Source organism: Ciona robusta, chromosome 10, assembly GCF_009617815.1.
Source record: "Ciona robusta chromosome 10, ASM961781v2".
Lineage (NCBI taxonomy): Eukaryota > Metazoa > Chordata > Ascidiacea > Phlebobranchia > Cionidae > Ciona > Ciona robusta.
In genome coordinates, this window is record NC_143244.1 from 3,942,445 (window position 1) to 3,964,573 (window position 22,129).

A 22,129-nucleotide genomic window follows, 5' to 3' on the forward strand; every position below is an offset into this window, starting at 1 on the left:
CCGTTATCTAAAATCGCTCCACTACGCTTTTTTAAGGCGGAATTTTCTTTTGTATTTTTGGTAACAATTGGGAATACGTTTTTGCATTAGATTCAAATATCTATGTGACATATACGCGTCGTTGGTTGGTGACTCAGATTAACTGTGGATTATTATAAAAATATAAAACAATGAAATATTTATCTTTTCTTTATTGTTCAATATTACTCCACTACCAACTAAAAGATTAATTCAAACCAAGTTTACACATCTAACTACTTTTTCAAGTTTTCTTTGTCTACTATTCAAGTTTGTTGAGTGTTCGTTCGAAGTCTTCGTCTGTTTAATGGAAACCATAATTAATTAATTCACACAGATATCTTATATAATATACCATCACCTTCGGTTAGCTTCATTTGATTATATCTGCAACAGAAATCGATTATTATGTCATAATTTAATTTAATGACATGCATCATTATACCCTCGAACCGGTGAGTTTCTAGTTTGATGTAATTTAATTGAGTATCTAGCTTGGTATAATACACAAACTAATTGTGTTACTGTTGTTGGTGTTGCTGGTGTTCTTCTTCTTTTCTGCCCACATTTGATGCGCCACCATTTTTGTCTTTTCAATTTCTGACGTCCAAATGATTGTGAAATCAAACAAACAATAATTATACCCACGACAATTCTCATCGTTTCGTCACAATCACTGCAAAAAAGGTAAATTATAACAAACCAACATGTAATAAACCTCATTGTTACATCACATACTATACTGTTATAACCACTTTCATAGACTGTGTTGAAAGTTGTCAACATATCCGGTGTAATATGAGTTGATGGGAAGTAATACGACGTACAACCCATGTGTGACAACCAAGTAAGTCATGTTGTAACACAGTCTGCTAGAGATATTGCAGGGTGGAGAAAGACGGGACACCTTTAGCAAATAACATCCAAATATCTTGATCGTATTTAAAAATTAACAACGGTCTATGGGAGTTGTAGAGATACGGTTTTGTAATACTTTAAATGTTTTATGTTTGTTACTGAATGGGACGAGAAAATAGACTGAAAATATATCCCATCTTTTCCCACCCTAATATATCTAATGAACAAAACAGTTAAAGCAAATTCCATCGAGCATCGAACCCGCATTCTTCAGTTACGATGCAAGTGACTTTTCCCCAAAATCTCGGGACAGGAACAAGTTGATATTCGAAGAAGTGTTCCAACTTGCCTCGCGTCTCAACTTACCCCACCCTACTATACAGCGCAGCAACATAACTGAAGGTAGTATGAGATTCTATACCTATAGTAGGGTGGGGAAAAATGGAACACATTTAGCACATACTATCCCAATATTCTAATCGTGTTTTAGACCAACGTTCCCTGAACCGGGGTAAATTCCTCGTATTTAAGCGGTGAAAGAGCTATACGAATCAAAAAACACATCCGTTAACAGGACAGAAAAAAATGTGCATATAGTGTAGTACTTTCCAGACATTGAACAACCGTTGTTAGCGTGTCCGTCGCTAAATATACGCTTTTTAATAAATGAGCGCTATACAAAAAAGTTTAAGAACTACTGTTTCAGACAGTAACAAAATAGTAATAAGATGCTTATTTTGAAATCGCGCTGAACTCAATTAAAATAGAATTCGGGATTTTAGGAAACTCTGTCTTTTCTTGCCCTTAGTTGATTCTTAGGACATAAATTTAACGTTCGATAAATCTTTTAAAACTTTTGGGTAGTGTAGTTAAGTACAACTGCTGGTTGGTACTGTTTACTTTGAACTGAAAAATTCGAAGAAAAACTTTGTTTCCTTCCTTAATCGTTTCCTCATCAAGCTTTCGACAATCATTGTCTGTCAGGTTTTGTGATAGTTGGTAATTGTTTCATCGCAGAAAGAATTATGAAGTGTTCGCTGCTTTTACTTTGTTTGATGTGGAGTGCTGTTTATTGCAATGGAAGAAAGGCACCGGCTCACACACGCAACTTACCGAAAAAGCAGACGTCAGCTCATCAGATTACTGGGTTTGTTTGTTTTTATTTTGACTTAAGTAATAGTTTTGTAATAATAGTTGAATTTCGTTTACGAGAATTATAGTAGGGCGGGAAAGGACGGGATACTTTTCATTCCATTTTTTGACCTATTTGGTAGTAAACAAAGAACAATCGAAGAATTATAAAACCATACCTTCACGACTCCTATAAAACGTTGTTAATTGTTTAAAACATGAATAGGAGATTTGAATGGTATGTGCTAAACTAAAGGTATCCCATCTTACCCCACCCACCTACTATACTAAAACAAAATGTTTTATTGTTTTAGCGTTTCTGCTCAGTTGTACAATCAAGCAATGAAAGAACGTAAAGGTAACGTAGCTTGTTTTACCTTATACCCACTGTCGAGTTGTAACATGAGTGTTTAAAAACAGATTTATTGTTCGATGTTCTGGAAAGCAATCGCTTGGATTGATGTATTGTTTGCCCAACAATGAATTTCGAAAACAAAATAAATAGACGAATTACATTTATTTGTTACATTACACACTGTACCACAGTTAGTTTAAAACCAGAATCGAACATAACAACAGAAAATGTTTCTGTGACTGAATTCCGAATATTTTTTTGATATAGTAGGGTGCGGGGTGACGGGATACCTTTTAACTCTATTTTCTCGTCCTATTTGGTAGTAAACAAAGAACATTCGAAGAGTTATAAACCGTACACGGCCTACTAGAGATATCTCTATAGTAGGCCGTTAACCGTGTCTTCACGGCTTCCATAGACCGTTGATATTTGTTTAAAATACGATCAGGATATTTGGATATTATGTGCTGAAGGTGTGCCGTCCTTCACATAGAGTTCCAAATTGAATGCCTTTAAAATGGCCCACTATAAGTTTTTACATGACGCCCTGTGTTTATTGTTCTAAAATACGAAATCAAACAGCAAACTTGACGGGCGAGACATATATTAAACTTGACATAGGAAGTAGTGCTGTTAATAAACTATAACAGCAATACATACAGTTATACACATATATTGGGCTATATAGTTCACCTCTGTAAAACTGGGCGACTATAAATTCACACCTTTATGGATCAAGTCGAATACTATGTTAAACGAGCAACGTCGTGAAATAGAAAATATGGTTGCAAAAATTCGCAGCAGTTGGGAGCGACGTGCACCCAAAACACGCCTTTCTAAAATCACTTTTAAAGCGCGATTAAATGAATTATAAGTCGCAAAAAATGGCCAAAATGATCAAAAGTACGAAAAGCAATTTTTCACTTGGCCCCAAAAGCGAAATGAGATTTGCCGTTATATTTTAAAAAAAAAGGATAGCTACTGTTGGATACGCGCAGTTTCTGATGTTCGGTATAAATAAAATCACATGTATTTTCCTAATGTTGAAAATTAAATTCATTGCTTAAGTGAATATAAAATCACGTATGTATTTTTTCTAATGTTGAAAATTCATTGCTTAAAATAAAGGAATGGATCCGAAAGCTAAAATGATGCTGTCGATATATCTTTTTAAAATATGCGCGTAGCTGTGTAATCAAGAACGCTGTCATAAGCAAAATGGCACAAAAAAGTTGGAATAACACAAGTGCTCGTTTGGTTGGAACTTAGTTGTTCGGCGACCGGAGAATCAAATGAGCACAGTGTTCAAAGCCCGGCTGGGGTGTCAAGATTCGCGACACTGTATGGGAGAGGTTTTGGTTGAGCAATAGCTTTGAAAATACTGGTTTTATTTTGTTGAGGTGGATTGTGACGTTGCTGAGGTTGTTTATGACGTCACAAGCAGCGGGTTGCATCGGTCGTGGAGAAGATGCGAAAATCGGCTGAACAGACAGTGGCGGAAAGTATTTACAAAAATGCGCCGATGAAACCGACGTTTGAAACTAATTTCTATGCGTGGCTGGAGGAGCCGATCAAATAAAAGTAGGAACATGGATATATATGGAAAATTAAAAATATTATACAAGTGATTCGAATTCTCACGAGCCTTATTATCCAGCGATGCATTACAATAACATGCACCGTCGAATTGACTGTCGGGAAATTACGTCATAAAATGATGACGTAAACGTGACGTCATGAGCAAGTGCTCTGTCACGCCTCACAGAAGTGCGCGTTCGGTAAGCATGGGGAAAACACCGAACGGTGTTCTCGCATCAATGTGCAAAATTGAATTATCTAGACGCAGGGAAATCGCCTAAATGCGTTTCTTCTTAACGCAGAGGTCGTCCAATTTCTTCCAGAGTTCGTCTCGCTCTTTCTGCTTTTTAACCTCCCTGAATAAGTAAACAGGTAACCGAAATGCAGTCTGATAGTGAGTTATATAATGCACACATAGAGAACACGAGGGACCTCACCAAATGAATCAATGTAACTTGCTTTATCCTCGCGTGGCTGGAAAACGACAGTTGTTATAACACGGGTGTTCTGTTTCATACACCTCGTGCCAGCTTACCATTGATCCCGGTGTATCGAACTTACTTTTGTCGTTCAGCTTTGTAAGATGCGGTGAGCGATTCAAACAGCTGGCTGTTCATTTCCATAAAGGTCTTTAGGACGTTATATACCAGGGCTACGATTGTCCTGAAAGTTATTGCATTGTTAAATTAAAAGATGTGCACACGGTTCGAGACTCACTGTGGTTACCTAACATATTAGGATAGTGTCACGAATTCACGCTTTAATGCGTAAAGTGTTGCTAGTCCTTATACCTATGTATTGTGCGTGTGAGTTTCTGGCTCGGTCTACCGGCGTATCTAGATCGATAATTGTGTATCGCGTAAGTCGTAAAACGTATAAGAAATAGCAAGACTTTAAGCATTAAAGCATGAATTCGTGACAGGTAGCAAACAACGAAATTTGACGTCTCTTTTTCTAAAAGAAGCTGGTGCATTCCACTGGGAACCACATTTTACCCTGTCCAGGGCTTAATGTGGCGAGACAGGGGTTTCGGCCTAAGCAGGTGATTTTTAATGAGTTGTCAAAATGGTTGGCCATTCTATTTAATTCTACGTGCACAAGGTAATAAATGGTAGCACTTTATGTGGCCGGAGATTTAGGCCAGGGTTTGCCCATTACCCTGACATACAGGGTACTAACACATTAGTGACCACTGGACTGAAGCAATATCCGCTAAGTGTCTTGTCGATGACTAGTGATGTCTTATCACTCGAAGATAACTAAGTGACGATCATTTATATTACATTCATATAGTAGGGGGGAGATGGGACACCTTTAGCACATAATATCCCGAAATACCGATCGTGCTTTAAACAATTAACAACGGTCTATGGAAGTTGTGAGGAAACGGTTTAATAATTCTTTGAATGTTCTTTGTTTACTACCAAATGGTACGAAAAAACATAATGAAAAGGTGTCCTATCTTCCCCCACCCTGCTATATATCAAATGATATCAAGTAAACATAACCACTACTATACAATAGAAACACGATAGTCTAACGATACTCATATATAATTACGCTTATGCAATTTGATTGGATTTGTAAACTATATCCATGGTTGAAACTGGATGGTCAATACACAATGTAAACCGAAAATCGATAACTATTACTCGTGTTATTGACTGTATGCACGTTTTACGAGCGAGGGGCAGGCGTTATACGATCGATTTAAAAAGTTGATTTGAAAAAATTGCATTTGGTTTGTAATCGATTGTAAAACAACGATCAAACTTGACGGGGTATAACATGGACGCTTTGTAGCACACTTTTTGTAATAGTCGCAATTGATTTACCACGACATTTTTGTTCTACATTATAAGTTTTTAGTGTTGTATGGTAGGATGGGGAATGATGGGGCAACTTTTCATTCTTTTTTCTCGTCCTATTTAGTAGAAAACAATGAACATTCAAAGAATTATAAAACCGTGCCCTCGCGATGTCCATAGACCGTTGTTAATTGTTTAAAACACGATCAGGATATTTGGATATTATGTGCTAAATGTGTCCCATCCTACCCCACAGTACTTCAATGGTAGGACGTTTAAAAGATATTTTGACACTTAATGAAACGAATTCTTCGTTATCAAAAACATTTAAATGCATGGTCGGTTTATCAGAACACTTGTTGCGGTGATCTTAAATTAAATCCACCGACTTGTTTACTTTTAGTTATCCGAAAGATTGCGAGAAAAGAGAAACCGTTTCTTTTGTAAACACTGTACTGTAGGGCGGTTTGGTCGTGGATATATGCTTTGATATTATCGTTACCAAACACTGCGCGGCGGAGATTCAGTACCAGATTTTGACACCGGTAGTCGTTAGTTACATAGGCGCGTGTTTGCTTAAGTACGCCGTTGGTATCAAAAGATAGAATACAGCGGCCTGTATTTGCCCAAGCGCCGTAATGGCTTTATTTGCGCCGCGAAGGCGATCCGTCAATCTTTAGTATATGGCAACAAGCGGTCCGTTGTTTGGACTTCTGCTGGTATGAGTGAATTTTCGGGATTAACAAGCAGACCAATGTAAAAGAGACGGCCTAAACCCAACGCTTTTTAATCCACCTTCTCGTTCATCTGGGTGTAGCAACTTTTTATGCCAAACATATAGAGTTCAATTTATCTGTAAATGTGTTAGTGTTATAACGAATCTCAATTTTAACAAAACAACCACAGACGGCGTTTCTACTTTGATAAAGTCATTTCGCTTCAGCAATGTTTTAATTTCCAACTTTTTAACTTTGCTCTTTAGTTTAGCAATATTTTTATAAGTCGAAATTTTATCACAGCATGTGTTGATATGATATAAAAAGTAACCAAAAGTCAATCACACCCCAAGCAATTATTGTATTTTAGAAACTAATCGTTCATCCTTTCGGTTAAAGCCACTACAGCGAAGCTATTTCCGCCGCTAACAGCTTTGGAAGCAAGCCTAATAGAGTTAGTACGTGAGTACTCGACCCCGTGGTACTCCGTTACAATTACTTCCAATGTTAAGTGGCCAAAGATAGCTCGCTCTCGAAGCACGAACTTCCTTTGTCAGTGGCGCATACATAAAACTGCGTACAGTTTTACTACGATTTTGAGCATTTCTTACGCGTGTTAGGGTAACTCGATACCTAACGGAAGGTTGAATTACGGCACAACACACGATACTCACTGGTTCCAATGTTCTTTTGATATTTGATATAGACTTGGGAACATAAGCGGGAGAATGGAGACTGAGTTCTCCTCGATTAAACTTAAGATATATTCGTTGTTCCAAAAGTAGAGAGCTCTCTCTGCGACCTGGGATTAAAGGCTTGGTTAAAAACGATAAACCAAAACGTTTATTACAAAAGCAATGCACATTATTTTCAGTATTACTGAGTAACTAACAATTCACTGGGTTTCATTCCTATTCGAATTAGGCTAATTTTGTAGCAAACCATAACTGTATATATCGCTATATCCTGTCTTTTCGTTTAAAATTCTTCTAAATCTTCGCTACCGTAATCGAAGAGACAAATAAAAGTTATTATTATTATTAGTAGTTCTATTCTATATTTATAGCATGTGTTTTTAAGTGAAAAATGTGACTGTCATTATAGTGCTAATTCTCTTCTCTTTAATACTTTTTTATTTTTCGCTTTTGTATTAGAAGAGATTAATAAAATTAGGTTTCGAAATAAAAAAATTAGGTCTAAAATTATTTTTTAGTAATAACTGTGTCAACATACCTATTTCATGTACCTATAAATAGTCAGGGTCCCAGGGACATAATTTATTTTTTAGACAGTCGGAAAAAATGTCTCTTTATTAATTCATTTTCGTTGTAATGAGAAATAGGCACCATCAACCTAGCTTCGGCATACAATAAAATTAAACACTAGTTTAAATACTTTTTATATAAAAATATGACTTACTACTACAACTATTGTATTAAAAAACTAACAATATAAAAATTAAAAACCTATAAAAAAGACTGACAATTTGGTATAACGTAGTATATTTAAATGGCAGGTGCCGTAGGTAATATTCTGTTAGACAAGCTGTAACAAAGGGGTGAATCAATATTTTTCAAGATTTATTTGTGTTGCCACAAATAGTAATATAACTTGGGCAGTTTCTTTTTATGATGTCATTAAACTGTATTGCTTCATAGTTAGTAAATGTGTTTTTTTTTCACATGAAAAAAGTATTTTTTTTAAATACTTTTTTATTTTAAATATTTTTTACATGGTACACCTTGTTTCTGTGTGACTTATTAAATGTCGAATAACTTTTATGAAACAAAAAAATATCAATTATAATGTATTTAAAGGACTGTTGCAGTATTACATTATGACAGAGTATATTTAAACCTCAAACTGCACTGTGCTATTTTAGTATAATCCATTAACTGGTAAAATAAAGTCTGCAGAACAGTTGTCACATAATATTGTAAACAGTAGTTGGCTGCTTGCCATAAATGTAAGTTTACATTTCATTTAAAAGCTGCAATTTAAAGACAATTTTGACCGGTCCAATTGCGCCTTATCCTATCTTTTTTGAGGTCCTACAGCACAAAACAGGGATGTAGGCCAAAGCATGGTGATATTGACAAATTAAATTTTTTTTTTTTTTAATGAACTGGGCCAATTCAGTGTTGCGCATGCTCACCTGAAAGTGGGGACTTGAAACACATTTGGCAAGCTGGTTGAAAATATCTGGCAACACTTGCGCGAATTGAGCAGGTTCGATTACGTCAAGTATTTCTTCAAGTTCACCGAGAAACATAACTTCTTTTGAGCTGCATGTCTGTGGCCAGTACTTTAGTATTCCCTGCAGAACCTGTATGGTGTAGAAGGTGGTGTGTGGTTAGTGTAATCTTGTACTTGTAGTACATTTATTTTAATTGAGGTTGTTTGTTTCACATTGCTTGTACAAGAAGAAAAATAAATGGTACAAGAAAAAAAAAATTACTATAAGAAAAAATGGTAGAAGAAAAAAACTTATTTATACGAAACCAATTTTTTATAACAAGAAAAAATAGTACATAAAAATAACTTTTTTTCTGTATGGCTGACAATTCGGACAACTGATTGGTGACCAGTGGGTTGGACCAATTGTTGTGCAGCGCCGTGCCATAAGGCACACTGACACACACCCACAATAACAGCAGTAGGGATGCACATTACAGAATAATTAGGTATTCTAGGATATCCTAGATTACTTTATTTCGAATCTAAAATTCTGAATCTAGAATTTCGCATCTTTTTATATCTATAAAAATAAATTTACCCACATAAGTCAGTTTATTGACTCTTTAATAGTAGCCTTGTTGGGTCATGAGCTGCAAAATGATCAAAAATTGTACTATTGGGTAGTCTTTGCATCACGAAACGTATAGCAGGCTATGAAAAGACGTTGCGAAACAGCAGCATTGAGCATCAAATATCCTTATTTAAAAAAATGGAGCTTAACCACTGTGCTGCTTGGCTTGGCTAGATGAGTATTGGTATTGGTAGAGTTATAAAAAGTCATTCTAAAGTCACTGAGTTGTAGCTATGAATGATCATTGAAGGTAACATTCAAGGACACTTGTGCAAAGCTACTGCAGTGAACAATGGGCAGAAGCTTTCTCACTATATTCAGTAGTATTTATTCAAACTAAACTAAGTGATGTATTAAATAAAAAAAGCAAAATTAACAAACAACTTACTGAGACAAACTGCAATAGCTTGTAACATGTAAATTTGAAAAAATTACAAGAAAAAATACAAGTGTAGGTTTTTTATACTATAAACCAGTGTGTTTCAATACTTAATAAGCAATGGCCATTTTCAGACCTTTTAACCAATGTATCTAGCTCCATTCATAAAATATTTTTTAATGTATTAACATTCTGATTTTATAGCAACCCAATAAACAACATGTAGTGTCTCTTTGCAGGTTAATAAATTGTGTTTTATATCATTGCTTAATAACATATTAAATATATAGAGCCTAGAGGCTATAGCCCATACCCTTAAAAGAACAGATATATATATATATATATATAGTAGAGTGTGGGGAAAATGGGACACATTTTCATTATATTATCTTGTATCATTTGGGAGTAAACAAAGAACAATTAAAAAAAATTTAAAACCGTATCCTCACGACTCCTATAGGCCGTTGTTAATTCTTTAAAACACGGTCAGGTTGTTTGGAAATTATTTAAAGGTGTCCCATCTTCCCCCACCCTACTATATATTCAAAAAACTTGTTTTCTTTAGGCCAAAAGGTAATATCACATTTTTCGCTATGCTGCACACAGTAGAATAGCTAATGGGTGAAACCTTACACACAACAATGCATTATTGATTAAACGATACAAGCAGGATAGACCACTTAGAAAAAAATTGGCAAGCATTGACAATTCTTAATTGAACATATTGATCTGAAAGCAATAACCCGTAATAAGGTATAACCACTAACTAATATATATATTACACATTGTTTAAACATAATGACATTGTTGTAATACAAAACCAAAAAATCAATATTTTTTAACGGTGTATAGATCTAAAACTATCAAGCTAGTAAAAAAATGTTACTGATAATGCTAGCATAGTCTACTTAAAAACTCAATTAAAATAGAAAAACCAAAATTTCGCTTCTTCAACCTTATTTTAAAAATACAAGGTCTTCTTATTGTGTTTTTTAGTATACTTCAGAAGTACAGAGAAAGGCAAATTATCCCTAATGTAAAAGTAATCCTATAAAACGTATTTAGCCAAAACCACTATATATATATATTTTAAACACTATCGATCACGTTTGGTAATCTGCATGATTTTAGGCTAAAGCAATACACAGTCAAACAGATGCATGCGAGTAACATGAGATAAAGGCATCCCCAGTCTGCTGGAAATCAATTAAATTAGTGGCAGGATTTACGAGTGCGAGGTCATTCGACTATCAGCTGCTTGAAAGCAGAATTGAATTTATAAACTACACAATAGGGATTTATATAGGAACTGTATAGAGCAGTGGTATGATATTACCACAATAGTTCACTTAACATATATTTTCATAAAATGTATATTTTTTTTTCATAAAATATAACATTGTTGTGCGTAATTTTTTTGTAATTTACAATAATACAATGCTAAAAATTAAAGTCAGAAAAAAAATGATGTTAAAATTTAGGAAAAATTTCTACAAACGATAATGAAATGTTAAAGTGATAGATCTGTTACCTAGCATAAAATGTATTAAGTTTTGTATGTTGACAACTAACACAAACAGACAAGGAGGGAAATACACAATAAAGGACGTTTAATCAGAAACATAATTTCTTTAACATCCAAACAATAATCCAAGTAAATTAAATATAAAAATTAACATAAGTGGGCGTAGCATAACTGTGTTCAGACAAAAAAAACACAAACTGTGACGAACACCTAATGTGAAAAATAATTTTGTATGAATTTGCAACAAATTCCAGTTTAATGATATGTGATAATGAATAAAAAGTTGTAGAGACCAAAAATGTTGAAAATTTGTTCATCTGTATATTGTTTACTGAGCAGCACTGTTGCTTATGAAAGCCACCCACATATAATTAAAAGGAAGCAGCGGTTCATTTATTCAATTCTATATGGATTTATAAATCAAGCAAGAGAAAATACAACAAAACTAAAACGTATCAAAAGCAACTACATGAGCATAATACTAACCAAAAATAATTTAATTTGGGATATTTTTAAATAATAATTTAATTTGGGATATTTTTAAATATGTGGCCTAGGACATGTGTTTTGTTGAAAGTTTATTTTCAATTTTTTTGTTAATTTGTCCTTAATAAACCACAGCTCAGAGTAAATATTTAGTTTTTTTATATAAGTATTCTTGGAGTACAGGTGTACAGCTGATATTATGTTAAATAATAACATCATAAACAAAAAATGTTTCAGTCTAAACTGATATGTGATTTTTGGCATATTGCAGAAAATTTTTAAAATGTTTCAATCTAAAGGGATTTTTGGCATATCTGTACATATAAGGCTTTTGATATTGAATTACTTTTGTTTGTTTTTTGAACAATAATGTCCAAATAGAGTGCTACACAAGTTTTGGCGAAAAAAGATAATTGTAACTTTTTAAATAAACAGTTTTATTTGTGTTTTGAGACAAAATCACTTATGTTTTTTTTGAAACCTCTTATACCAATTAAGTAACAGTAGTCAAGAAATAAGAGTAGTTTCAATATACATAGATAGATGTAGGAACTTATAACAAACCTACAAATCCGGCAGAGTGTAGCTGTAGACACTTACTAATATTTAAATAGCATAATTGAGCTATAGTTTAAAAATGAATGCCAAACCAAAGTTATTTTTAAAGCCCATTCAATATGTTCGTTATCGCCATGTAAAATCAACAGGGCAATTTGTAAAAATGAAAAACCACAATGGCACCAGTGTAGTGGAATAACTAGGGGTTGGGAGAAGCTCTGAGAATAGCGCGTAGTACAATGGACCGGTGGTGTTTGGTTAAACACAAAGCAAAACATTTAGGGCGCGATTTGTTGTTACGACATTCAATTACAATAGCCCTGCGTGCATTGAGATTTCAACAGCACAGATTGAACTTAGTGATATGATACTGGCTGCACCACAAACGCCACACTCAGCTGCTTTACAAAAGGTTAACCACTGAAACAAGTGTTTGCCATAGTATTAATGTTGTTTTTGTAAAAAACATAGCAAAAATTAGGGTTTTAATCTTTCAACTGTACCTATTAAACAGGGATACAGTTAAAAACATGGTCAAAATTGTGGTTTTAATCAACTACATGAATATCATTTTAAGTGGTCAAGAATTTTGTTTTAAAATTACTAAATAAAAATCAACTATAAATAAAAAAAAACATAGTCAAAATCAAACGTTTTATCAATTACATGCGAATATTATTTTAAATAGTCAAAAATTTTGTTTCAAAATTACTGAAAAATTCAGCAACAAATAAACGGAAATACTAAACGCAACAGGTGATAGGAACCTGCAAGACCTAGGAAACAATAGAAAGAATTTCCAACAGTGGACCATTGTAACCTCTGTCTTTCCAGGAAACATTTAAAGGAACATTAATATTTCACAGTAGTGGGTACACGGGCATTACAAACACGTGAATAATGATATATTTAAGACAGCGCACTCTGGCATGTGTGGGCATAGGTGTTTATTGTACTGATCACATTTTGACATTGAAATAAAAACAAACAGACTCACCTGTCTTGTAAGTGTGGAATCTTTCTCCAGAAACTGAACAATGCAATAGGCTAGCTGTGGAAATGTAAAGAGTATATTTCATTGTTAACATTTTTCTATGGATCATTAAATGATATGGTAAACATCAAGAAAAGCTGTAAAATAATGGTAACAAATGTTTTTGTTCAAAACTTCCAAAACAAATATGGTCCATTTTATTCTTTTTTTTTGTTTTATTTTTAGGTAGACAAATTTTTTTTACAGAATTATAATAACTGTATCCTTACGACTACATAATAGTTTAATTATTTGCTAAAACACGATTATAAAATATGGGAATTATGAACTAACGGTGCCCATCTCACCCTACAGTACTGTTAAATGCTAAAACAAATTTAATTTTTTTGGTTTAACGTTTTGTTGGCTAAATAATTTGTTTGCATAAGATACATACTTAAAGAGGGATTAAGATGAACATCATACACTCTAGCTTTATATACTAATACACACATCATATAGTAATACACACATCATATACTAATACACACATCATATACTAATACACACATCATATACTAATACACACATCGTATACTAATACACACATCGTATACTAATACACACATCGTATACTAATACACACATCGTATACTAATACACACATCCTATACTAATACACACATCATATACTATTACACACATCATATACTAATACACACATCATATACTAATACACACATCATATACTAATACACACATCATATACTAATACACGCATCATATACTAATACACACATCGTATACTAATACACACATCATATACTAATACACACATCATATACTAATACACACATCATATACTAAAGCACACATCATATACTAAAGCACACATCATATACTAATGCACACATCATATACTAATACACACATCATATACTAATACACACATCATATACTAATACACACATCATATACTAATACACACATCGTATACTAATACACACATCGTATACTAATACACACATCATATACTAATACACACATCGTATACTAATACACACATCATATACTAATACACACATCATATACTAATACACACATCATATACTGATACACACATCATATACTAATACACACATCGTATACTAATACACACATCATATACTAAAGCACACATCATATACTAATACACACATCATATACTAAAGCACACATCATATACTAATACACACATCATATACTAAAGCACACATCATATACTAAAGCACACATCATATACTAAAGCACACATCATATACTAAAGCACACATCATATACTAATACACACATCATATACTAAAGCACACATCATATACTAATACACACATCATATACTAATGCACACATCATATACTAATACACACATCATATACTAATGCACACATCATATACTAATACACACACTATAATATATATTTATTAATACACAGTCACACTCACACACCCAATACAAGTACTTGCAAAACATGAAACTGGGTGTTTTTTGTTAGACCGGTCACTGGTAAAGGTAATCTAAGGACAACATACAAGTTACCACAGGTCCGCGGTAAATCATTTCAATTGGCATGTATTAGTAAGAAATGTAACAAATCAAACAAATGTAAAACCCCAAAAAATGTGACATAAATACAGTCATCGGCACACATGGTCGCTATCAAAACCACATATGGTATTATTTATACTGGGAGATAATGTTTAACGAATTAATATTAAAAAGCAAACAGCCAAACACATGTGTATATATATATATATATATATATATATATATTAGTGATAAAGCCAACATTATATTTAAACACAAGCCTTATTTTATTGCAATGTTTGTGTCCAAAGCAAAGCTTTGTCTTAAAAAAAGGTTGTTATATCTAGACACTAACATGGAAGGCAAATTTTACATCAATGGATGTATTGTTTACTGATTACTGATTAATGCAGAAAGAGCAGAAGTTTAGGGGTAGGCCTGCCCCTCCTGCCACCCCAAGTTTGGTGCCTTTGCCAGTCTGATTGGTACATTTATTTATCAATAGCTTTGCTGTAAAACACAACCTATCCCACTTACTTGAGCGTGGAACATGGCTAATGCTCTTGTTTTATGCAGAGGTATGAGAACCTTCATGAGGAACTGACGATGTTCTGACTTGAGAGGTAATGCAAAACCATTGATAATGCTGAAAGTGAAGGACATTTTATGTATAAGACTATATTTAATGTTTACTAGGTGTAGCGGCCACGCTTATTTTCTTCCAATTAAATGTCAATATGTTTTTAAGTGTAAGTGTGTTTTAACAACTGTTGTTTTGTCGCTATATCCTTTCTTTTCGTTAAAAATATTTTTAAATCTTTGGTACAGTAATCAAAGAGACAAATAAAGTTATTAACATTATTATTATTACTATTAATGTAGTTCTATTGAAAGAACTAAAACTGATCATTTAAAAAGTTACATTAATCTTTTTAGCAAAAGCATAGAAGAGTGTTTTCTATTTGATTTTGGACATTATTGTACTTGATGGAGCTCTATTAGTACAGCACCTTAACTGCTAATGTTCTAAAGATACTTCATATTAAATTGCAAAGTGTAACATATTTAAGATCCTTTAATTCAGGGTGTTTTCAAAACAAAATAATCTCAAAATACTGTTTTTCATACATGTTAGTGATGTTACATGTATACATAAATTTAAAATACTGTTACTTGTTACTATATAAAATACTGTTACTATACAAGACATGTGTTTACATAAACTTAAAATGCTGGCACAAAATCCACACAACAAAGCACGACCACCATACCTTCCCAGTATTTCAAGGAGCTCAGGTATCCCAGCAAATTGTTCGGTCTCGTAAATAAACCTAAATGTACACACCACGGTTAAATATTGCGGCTTGAGTGCTATTTTCAGCACAAAAAATGTAAGAGTAATTTAAACGCTGTTGAAATTAAGCATAACTTCAATAACTTTGTTAATAACAAGCTTCAAAATTCATCTAAAATATTTGCTTTGTCAACACACAAAAAATGGCCCTATTATAAAGAAGACAGCTGCCATTTATTTTATGAGATAGCAAGCAATATGGAATACCTGTATCTATTTTTTTTTGGCGTTGATTATTTCCACATTTTAAAAATAATAACTTTTAGGGATTATACCATGTATACCGACTTTAATGGTATTAGCGGTTTAAGATTTATGCAACAGTAAGTGCAAATTGTAAGATGTAATTATGTAACTCTCATTGATATTAAAGCATCGTAAAGGCTGTAATTAGGCAATTAGAAATAAACATACAATTAAAACACGTTTTTAGTTTGCTATTTAGTTTAAAACATACAACACAAAAATATGAATAAGGTTTACAGACTATGACCTACAACTAAATCCAAAACAAAAAGTCTTATATTTATGTATAATAGAATAAGAAATTACTGCATTTGACCTAGTATGTGTATCCTAGCTCAGTGCTCTTCAACCTTTTTTGGGTTGGCGAACCCCTAAAGTTGTTTCAACTCATGCACCACTGATTGCTTTAACGTAAAACTAATGACGTTTCGCAACTCCCAGTGATGCAAGATATAAAAATCATACAAAAAAAAAACTGTTGGAAAGTGGCTAAATTTGTTAAAAATGTTTGAGATGCACCCTTATATACCCTTTTGCACTGGTGGCACCCGTGGCATATTTCTGTGCACCGTGCACACCGGTTGAAGAGCACTGTTCTAGCTTATTAATTCAATAACAACGTTTGGTGTTTCAGCAATTAATGACAGAGTTAATAAACTTATTACAATATAGATTTATATTTGTACAAAGAAAGTACATACGTGAGAAAAATATTGTTCATGTGGCGACGAATAAATGCTCGTAAACCAAGAAACTTTCCGTAAATTCGATGCAGAACTGTTTTGAGGAAATCTCGTTCGCGAGGGTCTTCACTTGCAAACAGTTCCAGCAACTGAAGAAGAATAATAGTCACATTTACTGTTGAATCCAGACATAATTGGCACCACAAGAATCATAAAGTGCAATTAAGGTGTGGAAATAGTGCTATGAAATTTCAGTAGCTTTAGATGAAGTGTTATAAATATATAAAAAGGTTTATATTTTTATGGTGTGTAAATTCCTTGAACAAAGCATACAATTCTACTTTAAACACTTAAGACTCAAATAAATGTAATAACAGTTGACTGGGTGCAGTAAAATTAATTTAAATAAAAGCAATGTACATTCAAGTGCTTGACAAACCCTACTTGAATATTCTACATTATTGCTATCAAACCAACATAAAAAACCTCTGCATTAAAGCAAAGAAATAATGACTTTTTCATAGTGCTTTTTAATATAAAATTTGACTACACTATGGTCCATGGTACATTTGCTACACTGTACAGATTCTAATTACTAGCTATGCATTTTTCTGTTGTATTCTATATGAGTGAGATCCTACGGCACGCCACACATTATATTTATCAGAAATGTCAACAACATCTCATGATCCGCATCTGTGGTACTTTTGTAATACTATACAGAATACAGATTCTAACTATGCATTTTTTCTGTTGTTGTCTATATGGGCCCAGTATTTATCTGTCAGAAATGTTGACAAAATCTCATGATCTGTGGTACTTACATGCAGAACAAACTTTTGATCGATATGTTTCTTTGCAATTGAAGGTTGGAAGTCGGGTGACTCCATTACTCGTAGGAAGAATTCGTACACAAGCTGTAAGTATTGTTATGTGTGGTGTGTATAATAACCAAATATCTTGATCGCGTTTTAAACAATTAACAGCGGTCTATTGGAGTTGTGAGGATACGTGTTTATGGTCCTTTGAATGTTCTCTGTTTACTACCAAATGAGACGAGAAAATAGAACGAAAAAGCTGTCCCATCTTCTCCCACCCTACTATATATTGATAAGTAAAAATAATGGTTCAAAATTTTTAAAATGAAAGTTATGATAGAAAACAATAACTGACTAGTTTGGCATTCTGTAAAATCTATAAAAAAATGATGAGAATAATTTTTTGATAAAAACTTACCTGAAGATGTGGCCATGATGCTTCTAATGTTGGATCGTCATCTTCAGGGTCAAATTCAACACTGTCACTTGGTGGCAGTGTGCGGAATATGTTAATTGAGATCTGAAACGAATAATTTTAAAGCAAGGTCAAGAAATTCAGAAATTAAGCCCCATGGGTTATTATAGCATTGATTTTGGCCTTGTAATTTTGCAGTAGGAAAAAACTGTAAAATTTGCGTAGGTTTTTTATGTTAAGTGCTTAACTTTAAGTTGAATTCAAATGTTTTATGCATTTTTAATTTTAAAATAAAGTAAATGAGAATATTTTTGAAAAAACTATATATTTTTAAATAAAACGGTTAAAAACAAAGTAAATGAGAAAATTTTAAATGAAATCTTATAACATATATTTTTTTGAATAAAAAGGGTGAATAGCTGATAATATGTTCAACCAGAAGCAAACTTGCTGCTATAACATTGTTCATAAAATGCATTGGTATCACTTGGAATAACAGAGGAATAAACACTCACATGGTTTACTTAAGGCAAACACACAGCCCATAAGTTTACAAAGTGCACAAGCTATAACTTAACTATGCTGTGGCAACATTAAACACAACATAGCTTTACAATCTGCTTTAAATTGATTAATCCGACCACTGAGGACGCTTTTAGATAAACGAATAGTAATATGCGAAAAAAAAGACTGGGCCAGGTGTCACTGGATTGGAAATGCAGCAGATTTTTTATACTTTTGGCAAAAACAACTTAACACCTGTTGCACAGCTCAGCAGGTGTATTTATTAAATTGCTTAAATTAAGTAACATATATATATATGTTTATTTAGAAAGAGATTTTCTAATTGTAAATTACTTATTTTACCTTAAATATCGAATTCATAGGTTAATCCTCATAAAGTGTTTATTCATTTTTAGCAATACATTATTGCATAGGATATTGGGCTATATATTACAACTTATCACAAAGTGGGAAAATATTGATGGTTAGTGCGCCAGTATACACACATAGTCTGGTATGTCTAAAACATGGTATGTTTTGTTGGCTATATCAAGCTGCCACTCTCTGTAAGCAGATTACTGCCACTTCTAATATATATATAAACCTTTACTGTAAATTTAACATTTGATATTAAGTAAATATATATAATGTAATTATTTTAGGGGTCAGTGACCCAGTGAACTGTTATTTGTATGCTTTTTAGGGCTCATATAGCTTACATAATGACACAGATTAGATGGAAAGAGATAAAGGATAATACACATAAACCATAATGATAATACCAAAAACCTATATTATATTACCCTTAATGACATAAGTGTGAAATGGCAATCATAAAATAGTATAGCAATGGTTTTATAAACAAATTAAAAAAAGAAATGGGAAACGAAAAGGCGCTTACGCAATAAAACAACCAATCAATCAATTAACAAAAACGCAAGGATTTAAGACAAAATAAACGAAAGAATGCGCCGATGGTAATCACCACGCTCACACGCTGTTACTCAACATTGAAAGAAAATAAAACTGGCTGCAGCTAACAAAACGGGCTTAAAATAAGAAAGTAAATGTAATAACAATATAATGAATATTAAGATCATTACAACACATTAAATATAAAACTCATAAAAATGAACCAACACTTTCTGATGCTTCATAAAAAGCACAAAGTACTCACCATGTTTATGATAGGAGCATACACAGGTTCTGATAAAGATCCCTGAGCAGAGGAGATGTAATCCACAACTTCATTTAAACTAGCTCTCTTTATTTCCTTTCCCTATGATAAAGCAGCAATTATAATAATAATAAATTTATTTGTCTTTTCGATTACGGTAGCGAAGATTTAGAAATATTTTAAACCAGAAGACAGGGTATGGGGGCAAAACAACAGTTGTTAAAACATGCTTACAGTTAAACATATTTACAATTAGTTGGAAGAAATAAGCGTGGTCGCTACACCTAGCAGACAAACCAGCCATATTAAAAACATGTAATACAAAAAATTCCGCATTAAACATTAATTGGGTTGCACAACAAAATATGCAGCATTCTATTTATCTCAAGAGTTGGGCTATCGGATCCAAAATATAAAACTGTGCTGGTTTTTTAATGGTACAGATGACGTAACCACAAAATATTGTAATATTTTAGCTGCTATTGCTACTATTATTAATCTACTTATCAAAAAAAGTTTTAATGCAAAAAGCTATGCATATAGTTTTTTAATATGCTCAATCCTATAATACATTAAACTTTTCCAACAGCCCACAGTACATGAAAAGCACAGCATTGCTAGGCCTGCATTTTTCTATGCATTGTAATTACATGCAACTGTCAGCATATTTTTAAACGATCCACAAACCTGTATATCTTCTATAGTCTCCATAAAGTTAAATATCACAGAGCATTGGTCCAGTTTCTTCATGAACAAATCCATTTGTTCTGGTGGAACAGCATCTGCCAAAATTGAACCGGTAAAATTAGATAAACTCATCACTTATTCATGGTGGGACAACTTATTGGGAAATAACACAAGTGTCCTATTATTGAACACCATGCAAGAAGCAGTACATTAGAGTTTCCAAGTATGAAACTTTGTGGGAAAAATGTAAAAATGGGTTCAAGCAATTCTAACCATGTATTTTTTACACACAGCATGCTCTCTGAGCACCAAATTATGCCAATACAAAAAAACGTTCCCTTTAATTAATGCATGTCTGCTATGTCCACACTATTCAGTTCACTATGTCCGCTATGTCCATTATGTCCACTATGACCAATATGTCTGCTATGTCCACTATGTTCGCTCTGTCCGCTATGTAGTGAATATTGTGGACATACCGGACATGCACTAATTAAAGGGACCCCAAAATACCAAGTACCCAAGGCTTGCCTTTTATTAGTGGTAACGGTGTCAGCTCTTTTTTTCCATCTTTGTTAAAGTTCGACGAGCTTTGAGATCTACGCTGTGCCTGTAACTTATGCACAGACTTTCTGTGGAAAGCCTGATCCTTCTCCAGAGAAAGTCCGGGCATGCTCATTGTTGCAGAGTAAGTTTCCGACCACTTATCTCATCCCATTTAATCGAGATACAACGATTTTCGCTCGTTAAAAGCATGGAATAATAAAACTACTTACAGTACAGTACCATAAAGACCCCTGCAGGTTTTAAAACTATCAACTATAAAATAAAACAAAAAACAGTTGTAGACATCAAATTGGGTAAGAAGGGGTAGTGGGCAAATAAATATATCATGTCCTCATAAAAAAATTTTAGGAAAAGTGCAAAAGTAGAACCATTTTTGTTTTTGTTTGTCTGATAAATTATTAAGTAATTATAATATTAATTTTCTTATTTAATTGGGAAAGTGGGGTATATACTATTTAGAGAGATAATTAATTACAGTCATCAGACAGATGCGTGTAAAATCTATTTTTACAACTAATGCATTATTTAACTGGTTTATTATGATTTAAATTTGCAGAAGATGCCAGGAGTAGTGGCATGTCACTTCAGACTTTAATAATATAAAAACAAACCTTTTTACACAAACACAAAGCCAGGGTTTAAAGTATATTTGAACCAAGTTGCACGGCAACTATTACTATAAAAAGAGAAACATGATTTTTACACGTCAAGAAAACACCACTGACATTCTGTGGCTAATTAAGAATTGTTTTTTTTCTGGGTTAAAATAGTTAACAAAATATATAAAGCAATTTGTAACATATAGAAATTAACTTGTTAAAACTTGTAACAGTTTACCGCTGCATAAAACGCGATACAGCTTTTTTAGCGCTTGCCCTTGGTCAAATTATAAATCACCAATACAAATTTCAGACCAAATT

The 22,129-nt window shown here is 33.1% G+C and overlaps 1 protein-coding gene and 1 long non-coding RNA gene across 3 annotated transcripts; one reads left to right on the forward strand and one right to left on the reverse strand.

The window, feature by feature from the left end:
- Nucleotides 1–173: 173 nt before the first annotated feature.
- LOC149729659 (serine/threonine-protein phosphatase 2A 56 kDa regulatory subunit alpha isoform-like) lies at nucleotides 174–21,486 on the reverse strand. Of its 2 annotated transcripts, XM_089887392.1 has the most exons (15): nucleotides 21,174–21,486; nucleotides 20,643–20,737; nucleotides 19,956–20,057; nucleotides 18,278–18,379; nucleotides 17,866–17,958; nucleotides 17,060–17,190; nucleotides 16,030–16,089; nucleotides 15,296–15,404; nucleotides 13,219–13,272; nucleotides 8,620–8,790; nucleotides 7,139–7,266; nucleotides 4,502–4,603; nucleotides 464–4,296; nucleotides 380–405; nucleotides 174–318 (listed from the first exon to the last, which is right to left on the reverse strand). In XM_089887392.1, exons 1-13 carry the CDS (start codon nucleotides 21,319–21,321, stop codon nucleotides 4,218–4,220), a joined length of 1,374 nt encoding a protein of 457 aa, XP_089743518.1. In that variant the 5' UTR covers nucleotides 21,322–21,486; the 3' UTR covers nucleotides 174–318; nucleotides 380–405; nucleotides 464–4,217. The 2 variants fall into 2 exon arrangements, with proteins under 2 accessions (XP_089743518.1, XP_089743519.1); XM_089887393.1 differs by lacking the exon at nucleotides 21,174–21,486 and having other exon boundaries at nucleotides 20,643–20,789.
- LOC149729660 (uncharacterized) lies at nucleotides 1,888–2,517 on the forward strand. Its single transcript, XR_016385923.1, has 3 exons — nucleotides 1,888–2,023; nucleotides 2,322–2,365; nucleotides 2,428–2,517. It is a non-coding gene; the product is annotated as an uncharacterized LOC149729660 (long non-coding RNA).
- Nucleotides 21,487–22,129: the final 643 nt, after the last annotated feature.